The following is a 17,162-nucleotide window of genomic DNA, read 5'->3' on the forward strand; positions in this document are numbered from 1 at the left end:
GTGTTGTAAGATAATTTGTTTGATTAACATTATGTAAACGTTTTCCAATGTCTGACCTTGATTATGCATGCAACTTGTAGGATCGGAGTAAAGAATTTCTTATTAAGCAATCAGAAAAAGTACAAAACTGTAGCGATCACTTCATTGTATCAAATTATTACCGGTCTCACAATTTATCGTACATGAAATATGCTCTGTAACTTCCTACTCTTTTTCTCCACCGGAAAGTGTCTTGTTTACCATTATACCATAAGTTGTTTTTTCATAATCACCACATGAATTTATGACTTATTAGTGAGCCACCTTTTATGACTGGTTTTGAAAATTAACGTAATTAGGTTGAAGTTCTTTTTTTTTAATACCAACTTGTCGGCTGATTATTCCATGCCGAAGGCAGTCGGAAAATTGAACCACCTGCCCACTCAATTCTCACTGTTCTCTAGCTGTTGCAGGTTGTTTCTACTGGCCGCCAGCAGATATGCCTTACTTTAACAACCACTCCCATCTGTAACGCATTGATTGATTGATATGTGGTGTTTTAACGCACCCAAACCACCATTGATTTTGACAGATGCCATAATGGAGGGCTCCGGAAATTTTCACCACCTGGGGTTCTTTAACCTGAACCCAAATCTGAGCACACGGCCCTACACATCTGTAACGCCTTCAGACATCAAATATAGACTAAATAAATAAATAAATGAATAAATAAATAAATAAATAAATAAATAAATAGGTGAGTGCAATTGTATTGCCCATTGCACTGTCATTTCAAAGCACCTTCAGCCACAGTTTCAGCTCGCTCTTTGCTCTGTCGCAATTCTTTCCTTTCCTTTTTTTTTCGGTCCAAAGTTGCGTAAAAAATGAAGAAAAAAAAACAGATACGCGAATACGTCCGAGTTGATTGTGCGCATGAGATGGCAGTGCTGTAAAAAGTGCTTTTGAAGAATTTACACTAATTATTACTGAATTGATCGTTGCGTAAAAGTGACTTCAGAAAAAAAAACATTCTAGATGCTTTTTTTTTCTTTTGTTCGTTTTCATTTTAGTCAGACTCTCCCTATCATTGCCCTATAAACTGGCGCTCACTGATCTAGCATACTTTGTCTTAAGCGTCGCACAGCTGCACCCGTACAGCAAAAGTCAACATGCACCCCCACTATCACTTTGTTGGGGTCACCAAGCCACTGCTTTATTTCCCTTTCGAGAGCGCTTCAGTCACGAACGCGAAGCTCACGCTCAAGTCGCATCATTTCTTGCGTTTTATGGCATCACCTGCATAATAGAGAAAAAAAAACTCCAGGACTGAGCGGAAGGCGCAGCACATTGACGGTGAAAACTAGAAGAGCGGCCTTACAGAGCCTTTTATAAACACTCATTGGGTGACCGCAGTAAGCACACTTGCTTGATAACTACTACGGCGTTAATAAGAAAACATTTCGGGTAATAAGCCGGCATTCGCTATGCTATTTTTCGTCATTCTTCTCAGAAGCGTGGTATCCGCTAAACTATTGCGAAAAATGTTGTGCCAATTGTTCAAGCTGAGGATAATAAGCAATTGTGCCTGAAGTGCGTATATGCACCACAGTTATTAGCTGAAAAAAAAAGAACAAGCTTTTGTAATGGGTTGGAGCATTGGATGACCCCCTCGTTACGCTATTCGCATTGTACGACGATTGCTTGTTCTTTTGCTGTTTTAAAACACTTGGTAAGTCGTATTAACGCGATTGCTTTCCCGACATCAAGCCTCCCCGCACGCAATCGCACGCAAACGCACTATACGTAGAACATATGTACTGAAGGTCTGCCCACGCAGCATTAGCTTTGCAGCCACAGAATTTTGTCGTGAGGCATAGACGAACGAGCCGACACAAAATCCTGAGAGCGCTTTCATGGGGTGGGGAGCGTACTCGGCTAGTTGGTCTGGATGGTCAGACGAACCAGTTGACCGCCCACCACAACACATGGCAGTTGTCTAATAATCTGGAGGATTAGAAAAAAGAACTTTACAAAATATAGGTATCATGGATAAGAAAATCAGCTCACTTTTCTTCCTCCCAACTAGAAAAAAAAAGAAGAGGGCTCGTCCGGTATCGTAACAAGGGACCCTTCGCACTCCAAGCGAGAAGCATACCCCTTGACCAACGAGCTGACACTTATTCTTGAGACAAACTATATGTGGCGTGGAGTGTCCTCAGCTCATTGGTCTGGATGGTCAGACCAACCAGTTGACCACACCCCACCACACATAGACTTTGTCTAAGACAGGCTAACAAAAAAACTTCACAAAATAAAGGTTTTTTGAATATGAAGTCAAGTCACCCAGCATCCTCCGATGAAGCCGGAGGATGGAGGAGGTATTTGAGGGTTCGAACAGCGCCCTTAAACCTGTCAAAACCCTGTGGTTGCTGGGGTGGACGATATGCGTGTATATGCCCGTAGACTTGCAAACACTTCTAGTAAAACGCATAAGGGGAGCCCAGAATCAGCTGCAGGCGCGGAAATTTGTCTCACCACGTAATAGTTCGGGGCCTGGTTCAGGGCATAAGTTTGGGCCTTAATGTGAAAGCGTATGCATGAGGAACGCTGCTATGTGCGAGTGCGTAGCAGTCGTTGTTATTCTATTTTTTTGTCTTTGCTTTTTTTATTCATTTTGTGCCTTCTCCCCTGATCTCGCTTTTTGGATTCTGTGCTGAACTGTTGTGTCGTCCACGATCTCCTAGGCACCGGCGTAGCTCTCCCCGATCGGTGCTCCATCCTCGGACTCCTGCGACCGTGTACCAATCTTTGTTTTCTCCATCTTTAGTTCTCACTATATCGCCTAACTCTCCTTATCTCAATGCCTTGTGAGCTACTGCGAATCTCTGATTTTCAGATCCCTGGCAGCCAGAGGGTCAGCCATCCAGTTTCGGCTTGCACAGGAAAGAGCAACGTGGTCGCGTGTGTGGGAATGCGAGATAACCGAATAGTCCCCGGGATTGCAAAATTTAACGCTGGGACAGCCAGCGAACACGCGGCCACCATGCCTATTCAAGGTGGTATCTGCTCGCACGCGAAGGGAATGTGCGAGGCTGCGCCAAAATGCTGCACCCTCGAGCTAGAAGGTGCAAAGGTTCGCGGCACCACTGCGACACCTAACCAAAACATATATACATACATATGTTCTGTGCAGGGCTCCACCCTATATAGTCCAAAATAATGGAAACGAGTTTTTCAAAGCGTTACGGTTTAGACACAGAGAAGGCAAGGTAAACTTTAAACGGGTAGAAATAACCAAGAGTGACTAACTGACTGGTGGCTACAATCAATGCGCGAGTGGTATTCAATCCTTAAACATAAAGTACTTAACTACATGGCTAAGTGGCATGAGCTACCGCCCAATCGAAAGGCCACAGCCGTATCCATCCATCCATCCATCCATCCATCCATCCATCCATCCATCCATCCATCCATCCATCCATCCATCCATCCATCCATCCATCCATCCATCCATCCATCCATCCATCCATCCATCGGTCCATCCGTCCATTAATCCATCCATCCGTCCATCCATCCATCCATCCATCCATCCATCCATCCATCCATCCATCCATCCATCCATCCATCCATCCATCCATCCATCCATCCATCCATACATCCATCCATCCATCGTGCCGAAAATTTATCACAGATACCGATCAATGAGGTAGACAGTAAAAATTCAATTTTTGCGGAACATATAAGTCTTCTACAGAACCGCATAGTCAGGCGCTGGCAGACCAACGTATATTTCCCTGTTCACGTAATTTTATGTGTCTTCACATGGCGTTTTCCTCAGAATGCAGTTTTAAAGGCGCAGTATTTCTTTGAAGCGCCCAAAACGAATAAATGCGCTTTGAGTGTTTCTTTTATTCGATCATCTTACCACCTATGTACGCCTGAGTGCTGTCTTCTGCTTAACCTGGTGTAAATAAACGTTACCAAATGAGTGGGTGAGTGCATGACGAACTCGAATGGCAGGTCACGGAGTGTATTACGTGATATTCTTGGCCCTACGTCGTAAAATCGTTTGCCTAAGTCATGTGCCGCCCTTACCCGCATACCGCGTGCATACCATAGAATGTTGGATATGTGCGCCGCACGCACTTTTGCGAAATCGGATTAGATGCCTGTTTCTCGGAAAATTTCAATCGATACAAAGAACAAAAATTACGCACACTCGGAGTAACCTATTACAAAGAGCCACCTACGGTTGAAGATTCTGCAAAAAAGGATTTTAGTAGTGATGTAAGGGCAATGTAGTTGCGGTATTTGCTAACCGGTTTTATAAGAATGCAGTAAGCATTACAATTCTTTGAATCTGTACTTGAAAGTCATGCATTGCAAGTACCGTATCATGCAGTTAATTCCATGAAAGTTGCGTATGTTCTTTAGCATGGGTAGCATTGTGAGATAAGATCATACGCTAATCTTTTGAAGCCACTGAACTCCACGTCTGTCGTGAGCCCTGGATTAGATAAACTACTCGATTAACTCACAGGCATAAACTCACAGGTTGAGCGCTGGCATTTTCAGTGTAAATAAACCCATCACATCCGTAACACTATGTATAGCGTAGAATGAACTCAATTATCGCCATTCCTGTAGTCCACGAAAATATTGGCTGCGGAAATTTTGAACATCAGGAGTTTTTGAAAGTGCACCAACATTGCACATCACACGGGCCGGGGGTAGTTTGCCTCTATCGAAATGCAGCCCTCGTGGTCGAGACAAAAGCAAGTGCGGCGCCAAGTGGGTGGGGGGGGGGGGGGGGGCTTTTATTTCTGCCAGTCAAGCATGCCCTCTCATTTCATTACTGCCTGCATGCTGGGCCCACTTTTCCTTTCTATTCCTTTCTCTTGCTTTCTATACTCTCAGAGACTACCCCCCCCCCCCCTCCCGCGCGCACCGGCGATATTACGTATGAATGTCTAGCGTTTGAAGCGCTAAGCGCAAGTTTGGGGTATGTTCCTTAAAGCAATAACATCAAAAGTGTAAATAGAGAACGAACGCTACCTTGCATATTCGAAGGTAGTTTACGCTCACGTTCTAGTCCGTCACGTAGAATAATGATACTATAAATTTATCATGCGTCTACTTACAATTTGAATGAAGGAACCAAAGGAACCTCCAGTCAAAATTTTTAGATACATTGCCTCCATCGGCGTCCTGAAGGAAGGAAAAATCGCAAGAGCAGTCCTGCATTCCTGGCGCAATCAGCAGTCCCACTGTCGTCTTCACCACCAGATGGTTTTTGATGTCGAGAGTAATGGCGCCGTTGAAGCATAGAAAAATATACTATACAAAGAGTGGCCCCTGGAGCCTTTTCGCGGCCCAGAAAGAAAGGGTTTGACCAACCGCTAGATGGCGCACCTCTGCTCGCTTCTACTTCTTTCTTAACATATGTAATAGCCGCCCCAGGAAGACAATGAATACTCAAGTTTGGCAAAAAATTTTCCAAAAAATATTTATATTCATTTATGCAGTTTTCCATATCCGCTCTACATCATGTCCCACTGAGGATGTTTAATGCCTTATAACAAAAACGAGTAAACTCTGAATTGAAAGTGTTGTCTTTCTGCATTCGTTTTGCTCTAAGAAACACGTTAATGTAGTGTAGATGTCCTGTGCATGTATTCCCTTTGGGAATGCATGAGTGTGTAGCCTAGTGGTAAACACACTTGCTTTCAGAGGATGAGGGTACGGGTTGAAATCCCAGTGTCGAACAAAAACATTTTGTTATTTTATTTATACTGAAGACGCTTTCAGATCTGACCAGCCATTCGTGGCACTGAAAGCCGCGCTGTAGATGGTCTGCAGGGGCCTACGAGGAGAAAAAGGTAGTCTTTCCAAGCAACTACAAAAAGTCGGATTACAAAGCGGCAGTTATTGCGATAAAAGATGTGATTGGCGTATGAAAACGGGTTGATAGTCAATAAATTTTTCGTAGAGCATAAATTAGGGTTTGAAAAAAAGTGCGTAAGAACTCTCAAAAGGCCGGTGCACATTCGGTGGCCGCATTTTTCTACGTTCGCCGAGACCGTGTGCTTCCGTTTTTCAGAGCGTGTTCAATTCTCTCCATGTTACACCTTCTCACATCGCATACCTTACACCTATTAATCAACATTGAAAGCTCTGCCAGTTCAATTTTACCTGCTGTACTCGAGACTTTCATGATTTGATGCTTCTTAATGAGATTCTTCGTTTCCTGGGAAAGCTTGCCAGTGTGTTGTCTAACTACCCTGCCTCCAACTTCCACTGCACACTCCATAATGATACTCGTCAGATTATCATTCATTGTATCTACGCTATTGTTGGTTTCCTCACTAAGAGCCTAGTACCTGTTCTGAAGCGAGACTGAATTCCTGTACTTTACCTCTCAGTGCTAGCTCATTGATTGGCTTTTTACGTATCAGTTTCTGTTGTTTTTTCTTCAAGTCTAGGTGAATTCGAGACCGTACCATTCTACGGTTACAGCATCGTACCTTGCCAACCACTTCCACATCCTGCACGATGCCTAGGTGTGCACTCATTATAAAGTCTATTTTGTTCTTATTTTTGCCATTGAAGCTCCTCCATGTCCACTTACGGTTTCCTCGTTTTCGGTAGACGGTATTCAAAATCCGTAAATTATTGCGTTCTGCAAATTCTATTACTAGCTCTCCTCTGGTATTTCTAGTACCGATGCCAAAGTTTCCTACTGCTTGGTCTCCAGCCTGCTTCTTCCCTACCTTTGCATTAAAGTGTCCTATCAGTATGGTATACTGTGATACTGTGTTTTTACCTTACTCATTGCCGATTCCACGTCTTCATAGAAGCTTTCAACTGAAGCGTCATCATATCTGGATGTAGGCACGTAAGCCTGTACCATCTTCATGTTGTATCTTTTATTCAGTTTAATTACGATACCTACCACCCTTTCATTATAGCTATAGTATTCCTCTATGTTGCCAGCTATGTTTCTGTGAATTAGGAACCCCACTCCCAGTTCTCTTCTGTCAGCCAAGCCCCTATAGCAAAGGACGTGCCCATTCTTTAACACCGTATAAGCCTCATCTGTCCTAACCTCACTGAGCCCTATTATATACCATTTAACACCCTCTAGCTCCTCGAATAGTACTGCTAGATTTCCCTCACTAGATAAGGTTCTAGCGTAAAATGTTGCCAAGTTCAGGTATCAATGGCGGCCTGTTTGGATCCAGAGATTCTTAGCACCCTTCGCGGCGTTACAGATCTGACCGCCGCCGTGGTCAGTTGCTTCGCAGCTGCTGGGGACTGAGGGCCATGAGTTATTTGATGCATGCATGTGGGAAGTAGTGGTCAGATACTGCACCAGGGTGGCCAATCCTTCTCTGGTGAGGGAGTGCGTTCCCGGCGGTGGTTGCCGGTGAGGCCGCACCCCAGTCCTCTTAATGCAGTTCCATCACCACGCGGATTTTTTTTTTCCGGTTGGGAACTGCGCGGCGTCGAGATTTGAACCTCGGACCTTTTGCATGCGAGGCGGAAGTTCTAACCACTAAGCCATCGCTGCAACTTTTGAACCTGTATGAAACGATAAACTGTGGAGTCTTCAACAGCATGAAATGATCTACTGTCCCCATCACATGCCATCACTGTGTACCGCAAGCCGTGACGGGAAATTGAGCGCTCAAAGAGAGTGACTGCTGCCTCCACTCCCATGTGGCCGATCTTCGCTGTATTTTTCTGCGCGCTTGCGGCCGGCATAAAAATTTGACAGGACAACATAGTTTAAAACATAGCCAAAAAACAGCTCTATGACAACACCCACAACAATGTGCGACAGATGGCCTCTGGTTATCCATGTACCATCCATGTTATCCATGTACCATCATAACAGATGGCCACATTACCTGGGTTTTCAAAGCACAGATCTTAGTATAATGTTTTCACTGACATGGAGCAATCAGAGAGGACCTTGTCTGCAGCTCTTGTTGACACAGGATTCAGTTTATTTTTCAAATGGCTCTGTTAGCTTTTGTGGTGAAGTCCCCTGTGAGAAATTCCAATTACAGAGAAGATGTCGTTTAGGGCTGCTTGGCTATTCCCTATGCTTTGCACGGCACGAGACGCACATTATTGACCTCGAATGCAGCGCATTTAGCCTGACTGGGTACCCTGCCAGAGCTCCACTCACTGTCAAGTCCACAGTTGCGGCACTCTGAAATCAGCTTCATCACAAGTGCATATTCATGCTCACCTTTTTCAATAGAAATGGTCCCACTGCATGTCCGGCATTTAGCCGTTTTTTTTTTTTCAAGAAGCTTGTTTATCGCTGGTACATCGACGATCCTGCAAGTAGCCGCGGACGGGTCGGATTCCTCGCGGGCTGTCGCGAGCGTTTGCTGTCGCGAGCAACTTGCTGAAGTTGCCGATAAGGTGCTGATCTTATCAGCACTCACTTTTTGCGGTTGCGCACGATAGGCGCTCGTCAAAAAGGTTCCGTCTTTCTTTATGCGCTGCCTAGCGCCGTCGTCGTCCGAGGCAGCCGGAGAAACAGGCGGAGATGTCGGTGTTTCATCCAACGGATCGTGTTTCGTCGCCGCGCTGTCCTGTGCTAGCTGCGTTTCAAATATACCCACGCCATTATATCTTTTGCCGTAGATTCCTTGCGCTTTTTTCCAAACATGTGAGCGGTGCGAACTTGCGATACGGCTTCGGCATGATGAAAGGTTCAAGCCAGGTTCAAAAGGTGGCCGAGAGCGTAGGCCTGCCTAACGCACTCGCCCGGTGGTTGCGGCGCGCTTCATCAGGCTGGTTCGGCGAAGTGTCTGAATGTGCAGACTTGAGAAACGCTTGCTCCAATTTCTCGCTAGCTCGCGCGGTTTCAGGAAGCCGACGAGAACAAAGACAAGTGAGTGAGACACACTCGCCGCTTAAAAGGTATGTTCTATGTTAAAAGGTATGTTCTAAAGGTTATAAAGGTATGTTCTAAAACTATTGCAAGAGTGTTCTTTTACTTCGTTATAACTAATATTTTGTTACTTCCGTATTCGTTATACAGTCGAGCCCGACTATATCGAACCAGTTTATATCAAATTATCCCATATATCGAACAATTCCTAAACACGGTAAGTTTACATTGAGAATATATAGCAAAAGTTACTGTTTTATCGGACGAAAATAGCAACGACAACTGATATATCAAACTCCATGTGCCTAAAATGTGCCCCAGCAAGTTGGCTTTCCCTCGCGGTGGCGGGGAAAACTGCCGGCGCCACCCTAAAAAAGTTTGTTAGACCTGGTTGGGTGCGGGAGAACACCCCCCTCCAAGAAATGATCCTGGCCCGCTCGCAGCGCTTACAGCCAATCAGAGGCCTACGTGCTTTCTGAGAGGCGCGGAGGCGGTAGAAGTGAGCGCCATTTTTTCTTTCTTTATGCTTGTGTGCCTGCTGCTGCCGATTCAGCGTGATCTGTGGTGTTGCCAGTTGGTGCTCTGTGAACTGTATTCGCGCGCTGTCATCGTGGCTTGCGCAAAGAGGCAAAATTTGCCATTCGCCGTGAAACTCGAAATCATCAATCGGGTTGAGCGCAGTGAAAAGAAGTCCGACGTTGCCGCCGCGTACAAAATTCTAAGGAGCACCTTGAGTACTATCTTGAAGAACAAGGCAGACATCAGGGTCAAGTCAGACGAAAAGCCAGGTGCCCGTGGCGCCCGCGACGTATGCTTTTTTTTGGCGAGTTCGATATACCCGGGTTCGTCTGTATGTGGATTTGAATATTCGTTTGCATGTAACCCCCTGTAAAGATGAAGGAAAGAAGTGGAAATTTAAGGGCTCATTTTGCTCGTTAGACAATAATTAGAATTTTTTTTTCATATAAATATGTGTCTTTGTTCTCCTTAACATTGACACCATAAAGGTGGTTTTGCCGCAACAAAGAAGCGAAACGAAGAAGCCACGAGAACACTTATCCATGGGAAATGCACTCTGCAGTGAAGCCCCACTTCAACATTAAGTGAAGTTATTGCTCTTACATCAATTCACTTCCATTGAAGCCAAAAAAAAAGGCATTCGCACAGGCCTTCTTTTAATTTTTCTTTAAACATTGAGCAGATTAGTTACAAATATGCCCATTTATAATATGCAATATATATTTGAATTCAATTCAAAATAATTAGACTTTTTAAAAACACTAGGATTTGCTTTGAATGCACTTCCAGACTTCATGAAATAAGGCTCAATTCTCACAGCACTACAAAAGGACACACATGGGACGAAGTGCCTTTTGTTGTTCCATTCAGGTGCTTCATTTCATCAAGTAGGCATCACAAACTGGCCCAAACCTCTAACTCTTCTGAAGCAGACTATTTTCACAAGGCTAGTAACAACACATTTTGATGTCGTATATTGAATTCTTTATAGTTTCTAATCAGTAAAAATAAATACATTGTTCATTTAGGGGGCCAGAGAATTAATTTACAATGTTTTGAAAATTTCTTTGAACCAATGTAGCCTAAGTACAATAAAACTTGGAAATGTGTGACATCGTGCACAAAATTTGAAAGCGAGATTCAGACCTAGATTTTCTGCTGCATTGACCAAGCTAGGATGGCAAAATAACTACATTAGAGTGGTAAATGGTACTCTGAGAATGCTCAACAGATTCCCTATTTCACTTATGTCCCCTAAAAGGACACTGAAATAATGTTTACTTCGGAGTGAAAAATCAACGTTGGAGAATTAAAATGTTATTATTGTCAAGAACAGTGCTCTGCATATCGAAAAACTAAGGTAAATGCACAACACTATCCACGCCACGAAAGGGACATTTTGAAATTATCTCAATGACATCAAAGCGTCCGACTACTATTAACTACTTGCAATCAAACTAGTCGCTTTAAAAAAAGGAACCTACATTATAACACGTCTGCTTCTCCATTAGAACCGCTTGGGGTTACGGCAGGGGAACGGGGAAAAGCTGCTCCTGCTTACATATGGGCGTGCAGCATTTGCACTACCTCCATCTCCTCAGCTGTGAACTTCCAGTGGTACTACATGCATCCTGCCGGCACCCTCACTACACACACTACGTGATGAAATGAGGGGTTGCGCACCATCAAGCCCCCCCTGGCAATACCAAGCATGCTGCAATGCTTTATTGTCAGTACTTACTGCACGCTGTTTTGCATGTGGCCGAGCACAAGTGCCACGATGTGGTTGAAGGTCATTCGCGAGAATCCGCCCTGGGACTGGCGCACGCAGTCCACGTGCCTGCGTAGCTCTTGCCTGCACCCACAGGTCAGAATTAGTCTCGGTACCCTTATTTCACCGACCAGGCGTGCACAGACAACTCTCGACAAACTAAACAGGACACCTCCAACCAAGCCCTCAAAAAACCTGGGACATTTAGGTCTCCGATCCATGCCACTTCCACAGAGTAGACATAGCATGCAGACACATAGGGCTGACCAATTTTAAGGAAAACCAATTTTTCGAAGCAGAGCTATACCCAGACATGAAGCATTAGCTTTGGATTCAGATCAGAGTAAGTTTTTAGTATACAAAAACCAACTGATACAACAGCGGAGTTGGTATTTCCTCCCCAGGGCTAGGAACTTACTTTGCTTGAGAAATAGGAGTAATTTTTATCTATATTTACAAACAGCTGACCCTGATCGTAAGGAAATCACCTAGCCCTAATAGCTTCGTTCTTGCAAAAAGGATGCCACAACCACAGAATCGCTATGTGACCGGTGGTGCTATGGAGGACTCTAGATTTGGAGCAATTTCTGTAGCAGCAAAATTTTTCTTCAGGAGAAAAGTTCCATCTTGAAGTACTTTGGAGCAGGTAATTTCACATGTTGTAGAACATTGAAGACGCAAGTTCATTTGCATTCAAGCATTAAAACGATTATAGTGCTCTTACGAAAAACTAAAAGCCAGTCAGATTCGGTCACACGCTGTCTAGTCGGAATCACTGATCGAGAGGTCCGATTGAAAATCATCGTCGCGGCCGCTGTCACTGCCATCCCAAAGCGCGTTGGCCTCCGTTTTGGCCAGCGCGTTCGAATTTCCCATTTTATGGAAGCTTTTCTCGACAAAGCTGCGAGAAACTAGGTCCCACGACATGGCGATACCGATGAACCTGAGCGTTCGCACATAATTGAGAAGGCCTTCTTCAGCACCAGGAAACCTGCATTAGCAAGTGCGCACTCTTTCGCTTTCTCCCATACCGATCGCGCCGGTCGACACACGTCGAAGAACTTCATGCTGGAGTCCTTGGCGGTGGCACGATTGCAGTTTTCTTCGGCCAACTTCACAACAGTGAGCTTGAATTTTGCTGTATACATTATTACTGTAGCCCATCGCAAGAGAACAGTAAAAATGCGAAAGATGGATGGCGAAACCTAAACTTCCAAAATCAACCAAGCACGCGTTGCAGAGCGGACACAGAGAGCCAGGGGAACAGTTGGCACAGCAGGCCGAACTAGCGCTCGCACGCTTCCGGTGCCATATTTGCCCGTGTCGTGATGCAAGCGTGCATTATCACGGTGGTAGAGATGGAGAGAAAGGGGGCAAATGCTCAAGCAGTTCTGGCTACCCGTCAACAGGTTTGAGAGTTCGTGCACGGTATTCTAGGAACCCTAGTTCAGGGGAACGCCTCAGAACGAAGGACTTCGCACTCGCAGCCCATTTGGCTGCGCTCGCCTCAACGGGCGTGCCTACCTAAAGCATCCAAAGATCCAAGGCCCCTTCGTGCACGTGCCGGCGAGCTGATTCGGGCGGGTTGGGGAGCGCAAAATGTTCGAGTAAATATTTTTTTTCCCCGTAAACATGACAAAATATTAGGGGTGCACAAATCATGCGAGTAAATACGGTACATCTGCGTAGTTATCAGCAAAAGTGGTAGACAAATGTCGCGACACACAACAGTGTTAACGATACAGATTTACACTGTCCCTAATGCTCCCCCCCCCCCCCAAGAGTACACAAAAGTGAAAGCCAAGTAGCTTTTCTCCTCTATTAATTGTGTTGCTGAGAACTTCACGACACATAACTTAGCGGGGCTTAGACAGCCAACTTTTTCAGACACTCCTTTCTCTCTCACCGAGTCTCTTTGTACTGTAGAGAGCCAACTTTTGCATACTCTTCTTTCTCTCTCACCGAGTACTCTTTGTAATGTAGCAAGAGCATTTTCGCAGCACTTCCACAGTATCACTGGCGCATCCACTAGGCTGACTTGAAGGTCGAGATCTGCTTTCAACCCGGCATCAGCAATGTGTCCGAAAATGCTTTCAACATGAAGTCTACCTAATATAACAAACTTTGTTTTTCCTTTTACATTGAAGTTGTACACTACTATTACACGGTTTCTGAAAGCGGTTTTCTAGGGGTTTAACAAGTCTCTCTTCAGACTTCTGCGAGCCACTGATAAATTCCCTGGTTACGTGCTCATCAAGTAACTTGGATGGCAAACTGAGGTGTGATAGATGATCTAAAAAACTGCTATTACACTCATATGTGAATGAGCACGTCTCGAAGTACAAAATGAACACGCGAGCTACAATATAATGCTCACAATAATGCTACGCAATAGCAGCTTGTAGTGAGCCAGACTCCAAAAACGAGCCAAGTGGTCAAGTTATTGAACAAGAATATCCGAGGTTTTGTATAAACCCAATGCGCACTTCTCCTGTTTGAAGATGGGTGCCAAAGATAAGGCAGTAGACATGCAGCAGTCATTTGCAACAACATATGCTCATCATATTAGAACATTATGAATTCAGCAGTGATCCAGCCAGTTTATATTTTGGAGCAATTTTTGGAGCAAAAAAAAAGTGTTTTGGAGCAGATTTGGAGCAGAAGGAACTGTGTTTTGGAGAAAATCTGGAGCAGACAAAACAAAATTTAGGATCATTTGATGCAAAACATAAATATTCGGAGAACGTTCTTATTAGTGCGCTGCAATTTAGACAAGGCCGACAAATGCTGCTGTAATTTGGACAGGGCCAACAAATGATGCTGAAGTTTAGACAAGGCCGACATCTAGAGAGCAGCCATTAATTAGGTTTTTAGCACCCAAGTCAAAGAATGAAGGCAAAGAAAATTATCATTGCAAGTGAGAACATACTCTGACCATCTCTGGAGCCGTCAACGCGAAAATGATGTCAAAGAGTGTTCCTGGAGCGGCCATACTCTTAAACCAGAGTTTTGTAAGTACAGTCGCGTAATATCGGTTCCCAAAGAGTGAGCTGCCAACCTCATTTCTATAACATTGCAATTTGTTGCTATCGCATTCACTGCTTCACCCTTGTGGTGAACAGACTTTTTTTTTGTCATATGGCGACAACAGGGATTGTTCTAACGTCGTTGCAGATGTGTCAAAGCACTTCTTTACTAGTGACTGATCTCACCACTCAATTTATATTTGCACTGGCTAGGCATCGTGTTCAGTTGACTGGAGACGCGCGACGAGTGCTCGCATATGTCCGAGAAACATGTAGTAGCACCACATTGCGCTAGATGCCTTCTACGTAGATATTTAGGCTTAACTTTACGATTGGCATACCAAACAACGTTGAGCAGCGCAATTAAGAAGCATCAACTTCTTTGCGAAATATCGAACAAAATGTTTTACGGCCAATTTGCTTGAATAGGCCGTTCATAGCGCGCAGTGCCGATACCTGCAGCCAATTGGCCATGGTGGCTACGTTAAGGTATGCGAAGTTAACTCGTAAACGAGGGGGAAAAATAATAAAAAGACGTTAGGCGATATCGCAGGTCCCGTAACAAACAAGACAGGCTACCAATGGCATGATAAACTTTCACTAACAGAAAGACACAGCGGCACCGATACTTCAGTTACGCTGAATATAATGACAAAAAGCACATTGCTGGAATGGAGCAAGTAGAGGGCATTGGCGGCATTATGGAAAAGCGCTAGTTGCGTTTGTTACGACCAATATTTTTAGGCCAGAAACGGTCCAATGTAAACAGGTAAACCAGTAAACTCGGGCGCAGTACGCGCAAGCTGTACTTGATTGTGCGCAGCAAGGTGCAGGGATAGGGAATTGTAGCAAAATGGCACAATTGAAACTGTTGGATCACCCTTGTGAATTGTGCGCATTGCAATAGGATCTTTGAATAAATATATTAAACATTCCCTTTATTTTGCCTATATCGTTCACCTATGAATTTAAATTGTTCATTAGTACCTCTGAAAGCTATGCAGTGTTCATGCATTTTCCACAAGGGAGCACACTAACAGGCATTCTCTACATCAGCCTACATGACAAATGAGCACAGGAATCTGTTGAATCTGGCAGTTGACATGTGACTGGGCCTGACCGTTACTGAGCCTCTCATTGATTTGTTGGTTCAAGGCAAGAGACTTCAATTGCAAGTCAGAGAACAAATTTTTCATATACCACTGATTTTGAATTTTTTGCATGTGAAGGTAGCGTTAGCCAAATGAAAAATGCATGAAAGCTGTGGGGGCGAGAGGGGGGATCCCTGGGATTAACACGCTCAAGAACCCCTCGGCTAGAAGAAAAAGCCCCTGAATGAAAACATCTATTGTAAATTGCTCCTATCCTCTCCTGTCCTTTCCTTTGACACCCAGAGCTGCGATTGGCCAAATGCCATCACATGCCCATTGCATGCGTTTTCTTTTCTTTGTCTTTCTTCTCCTAAGGCTCGACCTCCAAAGTGGTGCCCGACATTATGAACATTTCGATTAGCATAAAAAAATAGCAAAATGAAAAAACTCAAATATAGTGGGCAACTGCAGTGTTAGTCTCAGTAAGACTTTTAGGATTGAAAGAGCACTGAAAGCCTGAACAAAAAAAGAGAAGAGTCTCCACAGAAAAATATTCTGCAAGTGCCAAACTTTGTGCTGAAGCTACCATGCGTAATACACACATGTCACAGGCATTTTGGTGATGATGCTGCTAAAAGCAAAAAGGATGAGATTCTCCCGGCTTCTTTCCAACAAGCCAAACAATTGTGGTGAATGACACTTCCCTCAAAACACCAGTGTCTAAACATGCAGGGCCATGCTTTGCCCTGCGGTGAGATTTGGGAAGCCAGCAGAAACCCAGACAGCAAATTTTCACACGAATATGAAGGCATGCAGATTTTTCGATTTCACAAAACTTTTTGCTTTATCTTATGTGGTGGTCAATAGAGGCATTAGTGCATGTGCCTTCTGCACTTCTTGAACCATTCTACATATACAGACGACGACCGTTCGTGGGACCCCTCAGAAAAGTCAACTTCATGATTCTGCATTTAGGTTACCTCTGATTATAGGTCCACTCCCGAACTTTGGAAGGCCATTTTATGAAAAAAAACGACTTATAATCTTCAACATATGATAGTAGTTGCTAATAATGTAGATAGCATAAATTAGCATAAATTACTACATTTCTTGGTCTATTAGTAACGTAGCATATGTTTAACCCAAAGTAGTGGTGCCATAATGGATCAATTTTAGACAAGGACTTTGTGAGGGCCAAGTAAGTAAAAATGTCACAAGAAGTTTCCATGCCTTGTTTAGCGTAGTTGTAGACTGTTTACCTGTGCAGAGTTGCAATGATAACTCCGAACAGCTCAAAGTAAGCTCGTCGAGAAAAAAAAATTCCTATAGCTTGGCATGAGCTAAAGTGAAAAATGAACGAGTTTGCCGATTTCCCTCAGATGTGAAACAGCACAAAGGTAGGCCCGCCCTCTCGCTAGCCCATCAAAAACATGGCAGATGACCTTGCTCTTGTTCGGGGATCCTCCACGGCTGGAGCACATGGACTCGACATCTGAGGAAGCGGCAGCCTGCTCCATGCGCCAGTAGAGGTCGTAGAACTCCGGCACCTGAGGCCACTCTGCTGAAAAACATTTGAGAGAACGGCTACAAAATCAAATTTTCCAGCGTTCATTCTGCTTTGTATGTCAAGGTGTACATGTTTACAGCAACTATTCAGGCACATTTGGAGAGTTCGTGCTTAGTCATCACAACCACATTAGTCCATTGATTGATTTGTGGGGTCTAACGTCCCAAAACCACTATTTGATTATGAGAGATGCCGTAGTGGAGGGCGCCAGAAATTTTGCCCACCGTAATTCTTTAATGTGCACCCAAATCTGAGTACACGGGCCTACAACATTTCCGCCTTCCATCGGAAATGCAGC

At 44.3% G+C, this 17,162-nt stretch overlaps 1 protein-coding gene across 3 annotated transcripts in view; it reads right to left on the reverse strand.

Moving 5' to 3' along the window:
• LOC142777422 (uncharacterized) overlaps positions 1 to 17,162 on the reverse strand; it is a 139,481-nt gene that overhangs the window by 119,992 nt on the left and 2,327 nt on the right. For 2 of the 3 annotated variants that reach the window (XM_075881790.1, XM_075881788.1), the window contains exons 2-3: positions 16,740 to 16,855; positions 11,151 to 11,264 (exon numbers count right to left, since the gene is read on the reverse strand). In XM_075881790.1, coding sequence (XP_075737905.1) covers positions 11,151 to 11,264; positions 16,740 to 16,789 — 164 coding nt within the window. In that variant the 5' untranslated portion in view covers positions 16,790 to 16,855. Of the gene's footprint in view, positions 1 to 11,150; positions 11,265 to 16,739; positions 16,859 to 17,162 lie in introns of all 3 variants that reach the window. The other variant, XM_075881789.1, reaches the window with a different exon arrangement.

Source organism: Rhipicephalus microplus, chromosome X, assembly GCF_043290135.1.
Source record: "Rhipicephalus microplus isolate Deutch F79 chromosome X, USDA_Rmic, whole genome shotgun sequence".
In the NCBI taxonomy this organism is placed as follows: Eukaryota; Metazoa; Arthropoda; class Arachnida; order Ixodida; family Ixodidae; genus Rhipicephalus; species Rhipicephalus microplus.